This window comes from Musca vetustissima, unplaced genomic scaffold (assembly GCF_032173495.1).
Source record: "Musca vetustissima isolate MV318-11 ecotype Yass unplaced genomic scaffold, APGP_CSIRO_Mvet_v1 utg19281, whole genome shotgun sequence".
Lineage (NCBI taxonomy): Eukaryota > Metazoa > Arthropoda > Insecta > Diptera > Muscidae > Musca > Musca vetustissima.
In genome coordinates this window covers 56,199-74,754 of record NW_026888607.1, presented here as the reverse complement: position 1 = coordinate 74,754, position 18,556 = coordinate 56,199, and the positions used below count along the sequence as shown (strand labels likewise).

At 31.2% G+C, this 18,556-nt stretch overlaps 1 protein-coding gene across 1 annotated transcript in view; it reads left to right on the top strand.

The window, feature by feature from the left end:
• Window positions 1-16,895: 16,895 nt before the first annotated feature.
• LOC133336487 (discoidin domain-containing receptor tyrosine kinase B-like) overlaps window positions 16,896-18,556 on the top strand; it is a gene marked incomplete at its 3' end in the record, with an annotated part of 53,878 nt that continues 52,217 nt past the window's right edge. The window contains exon 1 of the mRNA XM_061544783.1: window positions 16,896-17,072. Within this exon, the coding sequence (XP_061400767.1) occupies window positions 16,982-17,072 (91 nt within the window). The remainder of the gene's footprint in view (window positions 17,073-18,556) is intronic.

Below are 18,556 nucleotides of genomic sequence, written 5' to 3'. Positions count from 1 at the left end.
CAAAATAAGGACTAAAGTAAGCACACAGAGCCAAGTAAACTTGTAGAAGACCCTCAGAGCAAAATCTCTATAGGAAATATTTGTGATAGTTAACTTTTAAACTAAATAAAGTCGTATGAATTGTTCAACAATTTTGCTGGGCTATTTTCTAATTCAATTGAATTTCAGGTCCCTTGATTACATTTCTCATGCCAAATAATGATGAAAGTAAGCACATTTTCGGCAATTGTTTCAACAAAATTAGCTACTGAACTGTTACACAAAATAATAAAAACTCTCATAGTGTATTCTAGACTCCCAAGGAATATTCTCATTCTAAGAATTTATTTCTAATTTCAAGTTGAGAACCAACTGCTTACCTCAATGCTTACATTTGAAAACATGTAGAAGACACTCAGAGCAAAAATCTCTATTGGAAATTTTTGTAATGATTAACTTTTGGACTAAATAAAGTCGCAAGGATTGTTCAACAATTTTGCTGGGCTATTTTGTAACTCAATTGAATTTGAGGTCACTTGCTTACATTTCTCATGTCAAATAATAATGAAAGTAAGCACATTTTCGGCATTTGTTTCAATAAAATTAGCTACCGAACTGTTACACAAAATAATTAAAACCCTCGTAGTGCCTTCGTAGGCCCCCACGGAATATCCTCATTCAAAGAAAATATTTCTTACTTTATGTTGAGAACCTTCTGCTTACCACACTGCTTACATTTGACATCCCAAGAAGCAATTTCTTAAAGAAATGCCTTAAAACCACAAAACTCAAACTTAAATACATTGCATAGCTCTACATTTAAGCTAATTTAATTTATCTTTTTGAAAAGAAAAAAACTAACCACAAAGAAAAAAAAACTTGAAAACACGACTGAATTTTCTCCTCTTCTCCCCTCAATCTACCTCCCTCCGAATCTAACATACTTATTATTTAAAAACATTGATAGAATAGTTTACCTTCAGAAAAGTTCTTGAGGTTTTTTCGCTTTTCCTCTTCTTTAGAGAAAAAATTTAAACATTTTTTTTACCACAAAAAAATGTATATCTAAAGAACAAGGACATGAAAGGACATAGAACAAACAACAAAAGGGCAAGACCATAATACGTACATAGTTTACCTTACCTGAGTGAGTACGACTACCAGTGTATTGAAAAGTTCTCACATGCACATTACCTAATAGTTGGGTTCGTAGTTATTCATTAGTGAAGAGCTAAAGTACAAAACAAGAACTAAAAAAAGTACTACTACTATTAAATTTCCAGCAAAACACCACATCACACAAAAAACATTAGCTAAGAGCAAAACATACGTGTTTTCCACACACTCTCATTCTTATCAACATTCTTGGGTTACGTTTTTCTCGTCTTCTTTTTTGCTTGGCGTGTTAGGTGGAAAAACACACACTGTGGATTTCTTTTTGCCACATGTTCGGCGTTTCCACCTTCTGCAAAAATTTTCTTTCTTCTGTTGGAAAAACATTCAACCAAACTGCATAGTGAAAAAAACTACAAAAACCGGCGCCAGAAGTCTCCTGTTTTGTGTGCAGGAAACGGAAGTTCAATATGCGTAGTAAAGGTAACATGAAGCAATAATAACAAGAACTACAGCAACAAAAAAGTTCAACAAAGTGCCCTTCACTTCAATATGGTGCACACTCGCTCTTCGGTACACACAAAATAGATTGCCTTAAGTGTCAGGAAGAAAAAAAATCAATAATGTATATACACTATTTTGAAAAGTAATCAAAGTACAAGTTTGCTTGAGGTTTTCCAGTGGGAGTTCAATAATGTAACGAGCTAACAAGCAAAAAGAAGAAAAAAATTATAGCCGAAGGACCAAATGTGAAAAATGCTAATAAGAAATTATTTGTGGTGATATAAAATCGAAGTGGAAGCTAGGAAGCTAGGTTTCCATAAATTTGAGCAAACATACGGGAGAGATCGAAGGACCAAATATTTTTATTTGTGCTGAAATAAAATCGAAATGGAAGCTAGGGAGCTATATTTCCCAAATTTAAGCATATGCGTCATGAAATGGCCAAAAATATTTTAACTAAATAACTCATCAATAATTTAAATAAACTTATCAACATTTTAATGTTTTTATATTGAAATCATACAAATATATATTTTTCACTAGACCGAAGGACAAAAAGACAGATAGTTGAAGGACCAAAAGACAAATAGTCGAAGGACCAAAAGACAGATAGTCGAAGGACCAAATTCATAAAAAAAATGTGATTTGAATGTGTAACATAATTGCTACGAATTATTTCTCGGCATTTGCTCATTGATTTATTGCAGTTAAATAGAAAGCCCAAAAGACAGATAGTCGAAGGACCAAAAGACAGATAGTCGAAGGACCAAAAGACAGATAGTTGAAGGACCAAATTCAGAAAAAAATGTGATTTGAATGTGTAACATCATTGCTACGAATTATTTCTCGGCATTGGCTCATTGATTTATTGCAGTTAAATAGAAGGACCAAAAGACAGATAGTCGAAGGACCAACAGACAGATAGTTGAAGGACCAAAATCAGAAAAAAATGTGTAACATTATTGCTACGAATTATTTCTCGGCATTGGCTCATTGATTTATTGCAGTTAAATAGAAGGACCAAAAGACAGATAGTCGAAGGACCAAAAGACTGTTAATCGAAGGACAAAATTCTGAAAAAATGTGATTTGAATGTGTAACATAATTGCTACGAATTATTTCTCGGCATTGGCTCATTTATTTATTGCAGTTAAATAGAAGGACCAAAAGACAGATAGTCGAAGGACCAACAGACAGATAGTCGAAGGACCAAATTCAGAAAAAAATGTGATTTGAATGTGTAACATTAATGCTACGAATTATTTCTCCAAATTGCTCTTTGAATTTTTGCCATTTAATATCTGTCTGAAATTCATGCAAAAAAAAGCATGATTTCTTCTAGCCGAAGGACCAATATTTGGTTTCCATATTATTGAATTTTTGTTTTTAAATTTGTAAATTACAGCTTATATTGGGTATGGTCGAAGGACCAAATATTTTAATATTTATTTATAAATTATTTAAAAAAAAGAAAAATAAATAGTTAATAAAAAAATTTAAATTACACCACTAAGGAAAGTAGTAAAGTCGGACGGGGCCGACTATATGATAGCCTTCACCACTTTGGGTATATTCAACAGATGAATCCTAACAGACGTCGCATTTTTAAATGACCAGTAAAATGAAACTGGAACCATAAATCCATGTAATTCTGCAACCGATACTAAATTTTTCATTTGGTCACATATAGAAGCTATATCTAAATCTGAACCGATTTTCAGGAAACTTAACACACATCATTCTAGACCTAATTCAGTACCCTATGCCAAATTTCGTGCAAATCGAAAGCTATATAGGGACTTTGGTGCACCATTTACATAAAATCGGACGAAAATATATATGGGAGCTATATCTAAATCTGAACCGATTTTCACGAAATTTAACACACATCATTCGAGACCTAATTCATTACGCTGTGCCAAATTTCGTGCAAATCGAATGATATATAGGGACTTTGGTACACCATTTACCTTAAATCGGACGAAAATATATATGGGAGCTATATCTAAATCTGGACCAACTTTCTCGAAACTTAGCATACATCATTCTAGACCTAATTCATTACGCTGTGCCAAATTTCGTGCAAATCGAATGATATTTAGGGACATTGGTGCACCATTTACATAAAATCGGTCGAAACTATATATGGGAGCTATATCTAAATCTGAACCGATTTTTACGAAATTTAACACACATCGTTCTAGAATTAATTCAGTACTCTGTGCCAAATTTCGTCCAAATCGAAGGATTTGGTGCACCATTTACTGAAAATCGGTCGAAAATATATATGGGAGCTATATCTAAATCTGAACCGATTTTCACGAAACTTAACATAAATCACTCTAGACCTATTTCATTACGATGTGCCAAATTTTGTGCAAATCGAAAGATTTATAGGGACTTTGGAGCACCATTTTCTGAAATTCGGACGAAAATATATATGGGAGCTATTACTAAATCTAAACCGATTTTTACGAAATTTAACACACATCGTTCTAGACCTAATTCATTACGCTGTGCCAAATGTCATGCCAATCGAAAGATATATAGGGACTTTGGTGCCCCATTTACATAAAATCTGACGAAAATATATATGGGAGCTATATCTAAATCTGAACCGATTTTCTCAAAACTTAGCACACATCATTCCAGACCTAATTAAGTACCCTATACCAAATTTCGTGCAAATAGAATGATATATAGGAACATTGGTGCACCATATACTGAAAATCGGTCGAAATAAAATCGAAATGGAAACATGCGAAAGAGATCGAAGGACCAAATATTTAATCTTCTAAATATTCAAACACGTTATTGAAATGCAACAAATATATATGTTTTTACTAGACCGAAGGACCAAACGAGAAGTAGTCGAAGGACCAATACAAATACAAATTTTTGGTTTCTTTATTATTTTCTTTCAAACTTCCGAACCATAGCTGAACGCAATAAATAAAAGAAAAAACCTAGTAGCCGCCCCTCATTATCTTAGTTACCACCAATCAGTGATAACATTAACGAAGAAACAACTGTTATATTTCCATAATATTCCAGTATCGATTAAAAATTTTTTTTTGAAACATAACACTGAAATCAAATATTTAAATGCATTGACAAACAAATTTGAATATCTTGTTTTTGTATTTTCTATTATGAAATTCTATTGATTAGGAAAGGTGTATAGCCCTTGGTTTCAAAAAATATAATAATAAAAATATATATTTTATTTAAAAAATATATAAAAAAAATTTTATTGAAAAAAACATAACAAGAAATTTTTCAACATTTGAAAATGTTGTCTAAATTGAAAAAACGAATTTTTAATTAAATGGTAATTTGAATAGAAATATTTTTTTTGATTATTTTTTGAATGGAAATTTAAAATTTTTGAATTTTGATTTTTTTCATTATTTTTTTTTTTTTTTAAGTATACCAATGTCTGAGGCGGGATGGCCCTCTCGTAGAAATTATCTCCACGCATGCATTTCTATGTAAATTAATTTTTTTTCAATCACAATTTTGAAATTTGTTGCATTTTAACTTCCATAATTAAATATAGGCGTCATAATAAAAGAAAAGGGGGTGGAGGGGAAATTTCATTATAATGTCTATGCAAGGTAGTGTGTGTGTGTTTTTTCTACAATTCTTTTGAAAACATGCCGCCTAATTACCAAGTAAATTGCTTAGGCGACACCTACAAGGCGGGCGACATATTTTCTCTTTAGTTTATTCACATACAAAAACCAAAAATTGAAAATTCAAATTGAGAAAAAAATATTTCTAATGCTAGTAGTGATAGTCACTAGTATTTTTTCTAATATGAGCCGAAGCCACCCTGGGTGGGTTTTTATTATGCCATAACTTGCCTAAGATTGACTTCCCCTTTTTAAACTTTTTTTATTTCCAAAAACATTTTTTCTTGGTAATAACTGAATATTTTTTTTGGAAATGAAGCATGCCATTCAATTATTGTGTGTGTGTTTTTTTTTCAAAATCATATTAGGTTATTGCCGCTTAATTATAAACAATTACAAATTCCCTGTTTTGGTTGTTCTAAATTCTCACCATTAACCAAAAAAAAAACCGAAAAACGAAACGAAACTCAATGAAGTGTGACACCTGTTTTGTAAAGAGAACCGACCCGGTAGGAGGGCACATAGGGCGCTTAACATAACAAAAGGAAATTGGTATTGAAATTTTCAAAAAAAAAAAACATAAGCGACAAAAAAATTAAAACACCTACAGAGCATGTGGACAGGCCACTGGACACCCATAAAGTCTGTCATGGAAAAAATACAAAAAGAAAAAAAAATATATTGAGTCTAACATTATGGAAACGTGCCACAACGTGACTGCCTACCTACATTTTTCGGCTTCTTCTTTTTAAAGTGCCTGTGTTAGATGTCGCCACTAAAAATGTTAGGCATATGTTGGACGTTTTTCTAAACCCAGCAACATAAGGAAAGGAAGAGCAAACGTGTTGGAGCCATAACAACAGCAGCAACAACAACAACAAAAATATATTTTAATCAACCGGAACTAATTGTGGCTTTGTGGTGTTAGGAATAAAAAATAATAACAACTAGACCCTTTTTTCAAAAAATAAAATAAAGAAATATGGTGTTGGTGTAATGACCTTTAATATTTGGAAGGATAATCCTTCTCTCATATCCTTTACAGATTTTATTATTTAAAATATAAAATATTTTTTTTTTATTATTTGCCTTGTTATATTTTATTTTTTTTTTCTCAACATTGGCAAATTGAATATCCAACAACAAAAAAATCATACTTGGCATTTTCTCCATTTTAATTGAATCCCTTAGGAGTTGAAAATAGAAAAATGTGTGTGTGTGTGACTTTGAGAGCTGGCAATTTGTGGTTTAGGTTGGATTTTCACTCAGGTATTACCTTGAACGTTTTTTTTTGGTCTACAGACATTTGTTTGATGAAGAAATACAAAAATATGAAAGAGGTTTGGAGTGAAATATGTGGCCTTTAAAAAATGCCAAATTGGCAAAAATAAATTTTAGATTTATTGCAGAAAACTAAAATATAAATAAATTGGTCCTTCGACCACAAGAAAAAAATATGTGCAGGATTATTAGGCAATTTCAGCTGCTGGAAATGTAATTCAGCTATTGGAAAACCCATTCAGCAAAGAATTTGTAGACAACACAAAAAAAAAAAAATATTAATTCAGCAGCGGGAAATGTAATTCAGCAAGACTTTTCTTTGAGTTATATGCCAATAAAATTAATAAAAATATATTCCAACTCAAATTGAACTAATTCAAATCGAATTCAGAATTTTTAATCGAAATAATTGCTCATTAATCAAAACTTTTTCAGTAACAAATTTGCCTTAAAATCATTTATAGATTATTTTCTCATATCTGGAAGCATTCAATTAATCAATTCAGCTGCGCAATATTCCTATTCAGCTAAGTTTTTTTGCAACTTCAAAAGGTTTTTCATTTAATTTTCAAATGCAAATTATGTTTTCTATTAACTAATTAAATATTAAGCCTATTCAGCTGCAAAAATGTGCAATTCAGCTAATTTTAATTTTTTGGATTTTCCAAAAACTCTTCATATTAACTAATTTTCCAATTTTTCTAAACACAAATTATGTTTTTATTAGCATTTAACTAATTCAGCTGGGAAATTTTTCAATTCAGCTAATTTTTGTAGCAATTCAGCAAAGAAAATTTTTCATTTTTTCGTTTTTCTGTTGTTAACTAATTTTTCAATATTCTTAATTAACATTTACCTAATTCAGCTGGGAAAATTTTCAATTCAGCTAATTTTTTTTGCAATTCAGCTTAAAAAAAATTATATATTTTTTTTAATGTCAATATAAACAATATTTTCTTTTAAATATTAAATTTTATTAAACACAAATTTTGTTTTTTTATTAGCATTTAACCAATTCAGCTGGGAAATTTTTCAATTCAGCTAAGTTTTTTTTAAATTTTTTTTTCAATTTTTCTTTTTTTAAATAATTTTTCAATTTTCCTAACTACCATTTAAGTAATTCAGCTGGGAAATTTTTTAATTCAGCCAATTTTTTTTGCAATTCAGCAAAGAAATTTTTTAATTTTTTTCATGGAAATTTAAAAATTAGAAATATTTTATTTAAAATATTTAAAGAATTTTTCCAATTGTCCGCCATGGAATTTTCCAATTCAGCTGCGTCCAATTTTTTCCAATAAATTATGGATTTTCTTTTAATTTCCATTGAAACGCTCTTTTTGCAAAATCTTGCTGGCTCTTGCCTTCAATTGTTTGCATTTAATGGCTGCGTTTCTTTTAGCCTTCGCATTAAGCGGATACATTTTTTCTGGTCCAATAACAACAGCAACAATAACAACAACAAAAACCGACTGATGAAACGACTTAAAATCTCAATTATTCCCAATTCGTAGCTTTTTTTGTTGCTGTTGTTGTGTTCGGTGTTCGTTGGTCGCTTCGGCTTTTGTGTTCCACTTTATGCAATTGTCATTTATTTATTAATTCAGTTGTCATCATGTTAAATACTTCAACTTAATTTAACAATGATTGTCATGTGAATGTTCGGCTTCATTTTGTTTTGGTTGTTGTTTTTTATTTCACCGACTTCATCGTCAGTCGAAGCAGCAGCATCGGCATCAGACAGCTGTGGCCGGTTTATCATTGATTTTACGTCTTGCTCTCACACTCTCTTTGGCTCGGTGTCCCTCACTCTCTCTTGATGTGGTGTTGTGTGTGGCTGAGTACTGAGAAGAAATACATAATTGATAAATTAAATTTATGGGTACCTCCTTTGCTTCAATTGCAGCACTTTTATTGTACTTTACTTTGAATTATTATTCGTCAAAAAATATTAATAATAATCTTTCACGTCTTTATCTTCAACACCACCCAACCTGCAGGCCATCTCACCAGCCTATCCAACCAACCCGGCAGCCAGCCTCCAACATAATATGTACCACCAACCAACCAACCATACGTACAACCTCTTTCTAAGCAATTAAGTGTTTAATTGTGTTTAAGCACTTTTTTTTTGCTAAAACTCATCCTCAGTATATTTTTCGTTCGTTCATGTTTCATCGCGTTCTCAGCCATGTTTAAGATATATTTTTCCTGTCAAGGAAAAATGTACCGTTTGCTGGAAGATGTCGACGACGACATAGTTTGGTGGATTTCGGTTTAGTTTTGTTGTTGTTGTTGTGGCCATGGAGATCTGCTAAAGCCATAAACAATGTGAAACATGGGCAACAAAAAAAATAGCGCTGTAGAAAACCGCTAAAACAAAATTTATGAATGAACAATGTTTTTCGTCTTCAATGGAAAAAAGAAGAAATGAGGAACTACAGTTTTAACAGTAGTGGTTAAAATTAGAGCACAAAAATTAAATATTTTTGAAGTTTTAACCAGCCGAATTTGCTGAAAATTCCCGTGAAGTCCCAATATAACGCTTAAAAGTTATATTCAGCTACTGGAGATGCAATTCAGCAAGACTTTTTTCAACTATTTTCAATGAAAAAATGCTTCAGATATCAAATTCATATTTAAAATTCAAATTTAGCTACTCTAAATGCTATTCAGCTAGACTTTTATAATTAAATCTCAACAAAAAATGCTTCAAAAATCGAACTCTGTTTTAAAATTCAAATTCAGCTACTCTAAATGCTATTCAGCAAGACTTTTTGGATCTATTCTCAAAGAAAAGATGTTTCCGAGATCAAATTTAGTCTTAAAATTCATATTCAGCTACTTCAAATGCAATTTAGCACAACTTGTATTCACTTAGTTTAACGAAAATTGGCATTAAATCAAAAATCAACTTCTAATATTAAAATTCAGCTACTCAAAATGTTATTCAGCAACAATTCTTTTGTAATTAAAATAAATATAGGATTATCAATCAAATCCAAAAATAACTATTAAAAATACAATTCAGCTACTCCAAATGCTAAAAAACTTTTTTATTTAAAGTTGATATTCAGAAAAAAATATTTCCAGACACTATTCCATCACATAAAATCGATATAAGTCTTCTATAAATTCAATTCAGGTAGAGTTTTTATACTTACATCGTTTTTGAATTGATTTGAAAAATATTTTGTTAGCTGAATTAAGTTTTAACCTTGCTGAATAGCATTTTCCTAAGCTGAATTACATATTATTAAAATGAAATACATTATTAAAATGAAGAATAAATAATTTAACATTTATGTCAGCTCAATTTTTCTCCGCTGAATTACGTTCTGGCCATGCTGAATAGCATTTTCCCTAGCTGAATTACATATAAAGTTACTAAAATGAAGAAGAAATCAATTTAACATTTATTTGTGCTCAATTTGTCTATGCTGAACGAAGTTTTAACATTGCTGAATAAAATTTTACTTAGCTGAATTAACTCCAAAGTTCCAGAAATGATGAATAAAAAAGTTTAACATTTAATGGAACTCAATTTTGCTCAGCTGAATTACGTTCTGACTATGCTGAATATCATTTTCCCTAGCTGAATTACATATAAAGTTACTTAAATGAAGAACAAATCAATTTAACATTTATTCAAGCTCAATTTTTCTCAGCTGAATTAAGTGTTAACCTTGCTGAATAGCATTTACCTTAGCTGAATGACCTGTAATGTCCCTAAAATGCGGTATACTTTTATTTAACATTTATTCGAGCTGCATTTTTCGCAGCTGGATTAAGTTTTGATCTTGCTGAATTGCATTTTCCCTAGCTGAATTACCTCCGAAGTTACTGAAATTAAAAGTAAAGTAATTTAAATTTGATTTGAACTCAATTTTTCTCAGCTGAATTAAGTTTTGACCTTGCTGAATAGCATTTTTCTTAGCTGAATTTCATCCAAAGTTACTAAAATGAAGTATAAATTAATTTAAAATGTATTTCAGCTCAATTTTTCTCAGCTGAATTAAATTTAAACCTTGCTGAATAGCATTTTCTTTTGCTGAATTCCATTTAAATTCATTTAAAACAATAAACAATTGCTTAGCAAATGATTTCGGCTCAAATATCCTTTGCTGAATAGCATTTCCATTAGCTGAATTGCACAATTCTGCCATAATTTTGTTTCGGGCTGTATTTTCCTCTCCCATGCATGCCATGCTAAACTGCTAAACATCTATCAAAAAAGTGGCAAATATTGAAATTGAAAAAAAAACCCAGACAACCGAATAGCCCGAATGCACTAGACACCTAACACCTTAACTTCAAACCTAACCAAAAGGCAAACTCAACACCGGCTTGAATGATGGTGGCGGCGGCACTGCTGGTGAAGATGATGCCAAGCTGATGATAGCGTTTGTTGTGGCCATCGTCGTCATCGTTGTGTGAGCGAAAACCGAAAATGTAAAAAAAAGAAAAACCCCTGTAGTGTGATTAAAAGGCCAGCACACATACACACATATACAAACACATATATTGAGTTGATTTACAAGGATGTGAAAAAACAACCAACCAATGGATGGTTGCTTGGATGGCCAAGCCATCTAACTAGATGGATGGATGAATAGGAAAACTTTTAGTTGTAAAAAACAAACTCTGAAATAAAATGTTGCTCATTTTTCTTTGCACTGCAGCATCAGCAGCGATACAGCTATCCGATCCGATTCAGAGCCGGCCTGCCTGCCTGCCTTTTTTTGCACTACTTTGAAAAATTGTATTAAAACAAATATAAGCCATGGGCTTGTGTGCTTTTTGTGTGTGGCTGGAAAAAAAACTGCCTACCTATCAAAGAGATGCTATGAAAGATATGATTGCACCAACGCCGGGGATAAAGCCTGGCTGACTGCCCGACTCTGTTGCATTTGGTGGTTATCGTTATAGAGGAGATGGATGGATGGCTGCTTGCCTAGATGGCCAGCGTTGTTAAAACAAAACACCAGGCAAAGCAATAAAGCCTTTGAAATAAAAACACAGAACAGCTAACAAGTTTTAATATTTCTTAACCACCACCCTCTTTCCCTTCCCCTTCATTTTCACAAAATTAAAAAAAAATCTACGCTCCCTTTGTAGGATCTTCATATAGGGTCGTCTTATAGACAAGGATGCGCCAGTTATTGGTAGCTTCACTCTCTACTCTGTGGTATTCATTCACGTATGTGTAGATATGTGTGTGAGTGTGTGTGTGTTTGGGGTCTTAAAGGTATAATACATTTTTCTACAGCTTGTTATAATATGCCTCACACACACACATATTCACACTCACACATACATAATACCTCTTTAACAACATTTATAATGTTCCCAGAAAAAAACGCAAGAAGAAGAAAATAGATGGCGGTTGCTTTACCGTAGAAACATATTTCTACTTGTGTTTTAGCCTTTCTTTTAACTAACTTGGCTAAAACAAGGCTCCTTCACTCCTAATACCACCCCACCCCCACACTTCCCTCCCTTTCCTTGCAAGAAGTGTGCAAGAGAGCCTTTGGCATTTTTATAGAAGCCAACACAAGCATTCGTGCATAAATGGTCGGGCATATTTCGCAAAAATTGACGAAGGTTTCATTACGAGTACCTAAGTATGTATGTGTGTGTGTATGAGCAAAATGATGTACCCTGTTATACCATCCATGACAATGTTTGGTATTTAATAAAGCAACAACAAAAAAAGGCGTTAGGTTTCAATATGTTGGGAGAGAAAAGTGAAGGCAACAACAACAATAACAACAAAATAAAGACAATTTTATTGTTTTTGTTGTTGTATGTATGTTGCCAAGTAATAGTAAAGTTGTAAGGTGTTTTTTTGCTAAACTAAAGCCCTGCAGCGTAGGATATTTTTTTCCTGTTTGTTTGCTGGCAATAGCTTAGGTGAGGGAAATAAATATATGGGCGAAGTGGGTTTGAGGGGCGGAGGAGGAGTGGGGTGGGCTAAGGTGTCCATTTTGATACTCAGCCAGGGTGTCATTATTAATTTAACCTATTTTGTCTTGTTCTTCTTCTTCTTGGCATATATAATGGTGAAGGCACAAAATTTATTAAATGAAATTTAATATTGTCGACAAAATTAAAATGAAACGTGGCTGGCAGGACAAAAGGGAAGAGAGGGGAGGGAAAGGTGGAGGAGGAGGGGAAAATAATGATTCACAAGGAAATAAATTTAAGGGAAATATATTTAAATTTTAGGCAATATTTTATAAATACAAGAAAAAATTACAATAAAATAAAATCAAAACTTTAAATAATAAAAATCTTTAAATAAAAAATTTTGCTGAATTAAATTTTTCCTCAGCTGAATAGCAAAATTCATGAAATTGCAATAAAAATTATATTTTCATAAATTTTAGCTGCTAAATACTGATTTTTGCAAAATTTGGCAAAATTAAAATTTGCTGAATTGCATTTTTCATAGCTGAATATAAATTTAAACCTGATAAATTGATTTTTTGTAACTGAACAATAATTATTATGCCTTAAAAAGTCCATTTCTCAAATAAAAACTTTGCTGAATTAGGTTTTCACTAGCTGAATAACATCAAAATGTTTATTTTATGAAAATTCCAACTGTTTTTAATGATTTTTGTAGAAATTTTAACATTTGGCTAATGATATACTTTGCTGAATTGAATTTATTTATTTTTTGTAACTGAATAACAATTTTTATGCTCATTAATATAATATTTTAAAATAAAAACCTTGCTGAATTAGGTTTCCGCTAGCTGTATTACATCAAAATATATATTTTATGAAAATCGTATAGCTTTATTATATTTTTTTGTAAAATTTACAAAACTTGGCTAATTTTATACTTTGCTGAATTGCAGTTTTCATAGCTGAATAGCATTTAGCACTTCTTAAATTGATTTTTTGTAGCTGAATAACAATTTTTTTGCTCATATTTTAAAATAGAAATCTTGCTGAATTTGGTTCCCGCTTAGCTGCATAACATCAAAATGTATATTTTATAAAAACCCAATAGGTTAATAATGATTTTTGTATAATTCACAAAATTTGGCTACTTCTATATATTGCTGAATTGCATTTTTCATTGCTGAATAACACTTATGGCTAGGGGAATCGTTTTATTCTTAGCTGAATAACAATAGCAGTTATAACTTTATGATATTTTTGCGGAATTTTCAGCATTTAGCCAACATGATTTGTTATTTTTTAGCTGAATAGCATATATCGCTTGCTAAATTAATGTTTTCATGGCTGAATATACATTTCAGTGTGTGTAAATATATAATATTCTAATAAAACCTTGCTGAATTATGTTTTCTTTATGTAAACAACATTAAAATTGATTGTTTACTAAAAATCCATAGCTGAATAACAATTTAGTGATACATATACGAAATTTTGTTAATTTAAGCGCTTGCTGAATTACGTATTTCAATGCCGAATATCAATTATCCTTTGCTGAATTGATTTTTCCTTAGCTAAATAGAGGTTTTATGTAATTTCAGTGTAAGTGAAATTGTTTATCTATCATTTTGCTGAAAAATTTGTCAGCTGAATTAAGTTTTTCGTAGCTGAATTGATGTATTTTGTACATTTTTTCTATCTTTGTAATATTTCCCATGTTTACAAATCATTCCGCGAATATTTTTCTCGGCTGAATTGGGGTTTTCTTAGCTGAATTAACATTTTATTGACATTCCAACCTTTATTCTTTCCCGAAGAAATTCTATTCCATATTATGTAAATTCTACTTTGCTGAATTCCATTTCAATTTGGCTGAATAGAGAAAATTTACCATTAAATTGCTTTCGTTACGCTGCTTTCATCATATTTGCTTACTCCTTTGTGTTTTTGCTTTGATTTATGTTCACATACTCGTACTTACACACAATCAACTAATTTCAATAAAATTTTGTTTTTTTTTTTGGATATGTCAATTGTTTTCTTTTGTACCAAAAAAATCTGACATTATTCCAATAACACTTTGACATTTTAATGAATTAATGAAATAAAGCATAAAGAAAAGAGAGAAAAAAAGTGACAAGAAGACAACGCCAACAAGACATTGATGAAGTCTACAATTTAATCTGCTCTTTTTTTGGAGGGTCGACTTGATATGTTGTGTATAAAAAAGTCTAAGGCTGTCTACCCAGGCCTCACTCTCTTTCTCCCTCTCCTTGTTGACAGCCATAGGGAAGTAGCGAATCTTGACATACACACACACTCGCATTCTTACTTTGCCTGCCTGTCTGCTATGTTTTAGAAAAACGTCAGGCTAGACATCGAGTGAAAACAACAAAAAGAAAAAACTTTGCTATTTTGACAGCTGTCAGTTTATGACATTGCAATGTTGTTTTACATATTTTTTGTTTGTTTGGCTTGATTGAGTTCAGTTCCTAGGCAAACATTTTTTAAAGTGTTTCAATATTCAGCACTCAAGATTTTTTTGCATGGAACTTCAAGGTATGACCCCATTTGAATTGGTGTTCAACATAAATTCCAATTATCCGTTGGATTTGTAAACCACCATCAGATCTTGGCATGTTCAATGTGATTGTTGAGACTTTAATTGCAGACCTTAAGACTGTTGGTGAAACAGCATGGGGTTTGACATTAACAAAGAGCTTCTGTAACGGCATGGGGTCAGGGAATCAAAAATTAACGAGAACTAGTAGAAGAGGAACAACAACAACAACAAGATTACAAGAGTGATGATGTTTTTCTTTCCTAAAATATAGAAAAAATATAAAAATGAAATTTGAAAAAAATTTCATTTTTTATTTAAAAAATAATTTTTTCGCTCAGCGGAATACAATTTTTTAAATTTTTATAGAATTTCAAATATCTTTTCATAATTCGCAAAGAAAAAAACTGTGCTGAATTAAATTTCTTGCAGCTGAATAACTGATTTTAGGCAATTTTTTTATCAAATTTAGATTTTTTTCTTATGAATAACTAAGAAAAAACTTTGCTGAATTGTATTTCCCGTAGCTGAATAGCCGGTTTTTATGGATATTCTTAATCTTTGGAATGTCTTTTTATATGTTTTAGCGAAAACCCCTTAGCTGAATAAAAATTTTAAAAAAATGTAAAAAAGAGACTTTTGTAGATATTCTTAAAATTTAGATGCTCGTTATGAAAGTTTCGGTGAAAAATGTTAGCTGTTAGAATTTTCAAAGATGAATAACCGATTTTTAACGATATTCTGAAATTTTGGAATGTCTTTATGAACATTTTATTGAAAAATCTTAGCTGAATTAGAATTTTCGTAGCTGAATAGCCGATTTTTATGGATATACCTCAATTTGTAGTTGTATTTATGAAAATTTCTAGCTGAATTAGAATTTCCTTAGCTGAATAACAGTTTTTTATGCAAATTCTAAAAGTTTGATATGTCTTTATAAATTTCGAAAATCCCTTGCTGAAAAATTTCTGAATAGCCGATTTTTAAATTAGAATTTTTGTAGTTTTCTGAAAATTTCGTTGAAAAATCTTAGCTGATTTTTTCGTGCTGATATCGGTTTTTATTCAAAAATTTGGTATGTGTTTATAAAAATTTCCTAAATTAGAATTTATGTAGCTGAATAACCGATTTTTATGGATATTATTCAAATTTGGTATGTGTTCATAAAAATTTCCAAACAATTATTGGATGAATTACAATTTTCTTAGCTGAATTTTTATGCATATACCTCAAATTTCGTTGAAAAATCTTAGCTGAATTAGAATTTCCATAGTTGAATAACCGATTTTTATGCATATACCTCAAATTTTGGATGTATTCATGAACATTTCGTTGAAAAATCTTAGCTGAATTAGGTTTTTCGTAGCTGAATAACCAATTTTTGTGAAAACTCTTAACTCTTTTTTATGAGTATTATGTTTAAAAATTTTTGCTGAATTGTGGTTCCCATACCTATTCAAAAAAAAAATTAATACAATTTTATAATATTTACCATGTCTTAGAAATTCATGAGAAAAAACTTAGCTGAATTGTGGTTTCCATAGCTATACAATAAAATTTGATGCATTTTCATATTATTTGCCAAGTCTTCTTCGAAATTGTGGAGAAAAAGTTTAGCTGAATTACACTCTACACTACAATTCAACAACTTTTTTTCCTCAATTTTTTTATTTTTCAATTTTTTTTTTAACCGTAAAATTTTTTATTTTATATTTTTTTTTTATTTTAAAATTTTATTAATTTTCCCATCAATTTTTTTTATATCTTTCCAGATCTCCTGCTAAGCAGCCATACACTGCCTTTGTGTAACTGAACTATATTTTTTTTGCTACGACGAAAAAAACAATATCAAAAAAACGCAACAATAAAAAAACCCATTGAAATGGCAAAAACAACAACAACAAATAACACATTACAACGACAACAACGACTCACCTTAATTTCTGCTGCTAACACATCATCTACCACTACCACCAACAACAACTACACAACCACCTGCAAAATGTTCTCCCGCCAGTGCCTTTCCTATCAGCTTTTAACCCTCATCAGTGTAGTCGTGTATCAGGCTACGCATGCGCATGCCTTTGACATAGGTAAGTGGCAAAAAACAAACAATCTCCTATTAAATTTAGGGGGAGAGAGGGAGTTGTGAAAAGAGAGAGATATGGGGACTCCCTGGGGCCTCTGCTGCAAATGGCTATAGATTTGTTTGCCATTAAATATGATCGCCATTTGTAGTGTCATTAAGGCTCTAACAAAGCCTTAAGGAAGCTAGTGCCAAATGTAGACCCCCCTTACCCCTCTCTGTACCTCTCCTCTCTCTCTCCACCTCAACAATTTTACAAACATCCAACTGTGTTCGTTATGGATTTGTATGGTGTTGCATCTTCCCAGTAAGAAATTCAAACAACGGGGGTTTCCTTCTTCCAAACCTCAGCCAGAGAATTGACTATCAGTTTCGTATTCCAATACTCCAATCCGTTTCTTATGACTTTTTAATGGCCTCTTACACGGTTGGCGGCAGCGTGTTTTGGTCTTTTGCTATTTTCCTGCCGCTTGCTGTTATGTTTCTTTGTATTACATTTAGCTCCCCATATGATTTGGTGGCCACATGTAACAAGTTCGGTTCGGTGTTTTGTTGTGGTAACAATTTCAAAGTCTTTCTTTTGTTACCGGTTGCTTCGAATATATTTTTTCACATTTAACTATTGACATTTTAATGGGGTGATGTTTCTTTTTCTTACTCAAAAAAAGTCAAGATGTTAGGGAGCATACCCGCAAGAAGAAGAAGAAGCAACAACTAGCAACAACATCCCAGCAGTTGTAGACATAAAGGATATTTTTTTTAGAAAGTTAAATAGTGATTTATGATTTTAAACGAAGAAAAAATAAAATAGTTCGTGAAAAACCTTTGCTGAATTAAGGTTCCCATAGCTGAATAAACAATTCAAAGGTAGTTTTGGAATATTTGGGAAGTCTTCTTTGAAATGGTGGAAAAAAATCTTAGCTGAATTATAGTTCCCATAGCTGAATTGGTGATTTTTATGGAAATTTATAATATTTGGGATGTCTTCTTTGAACTTGTGAAGAAAAAACTTTGCTGAATTGTAGTTCCCATAGCTGAATAAACAATTTTTTGATAATTTTAGAAAATTTGGAACGCTTTGTTTGAGATTGCGAAGAATAAACTTAGCTGAATTGCAGATCACGTAGCTGAATAGCAGATTTTTAAGTAATTTAATACAAATTTGGGATTTTTTTTGAATTATTAAGTTTCATCTTGAATTGAGTTTTTGGCAGCTGAATATTTTTGTTTAAAGCTGAATTGTAGTCAAACTTGCTGAATAGTATTTCCGTTAACTATAAAAGAAATATTTTATAGTTTGCGTTCATTTTGCCAAGAAAAATGTTTGCTAAATTGAGTTTTTGGCAGCTGAATTGTAATTTTTTAAAGCTGAATTTGTTTTAGAGTAGTTTAATAGCATTTACATCTACTTTAAAAGTTAAATGTTGTAGTTTCCTTTAATTTTGTCGAGCAAAAATGTTGCTGAATTGAGATGTTTGCAGCTGAATTGCA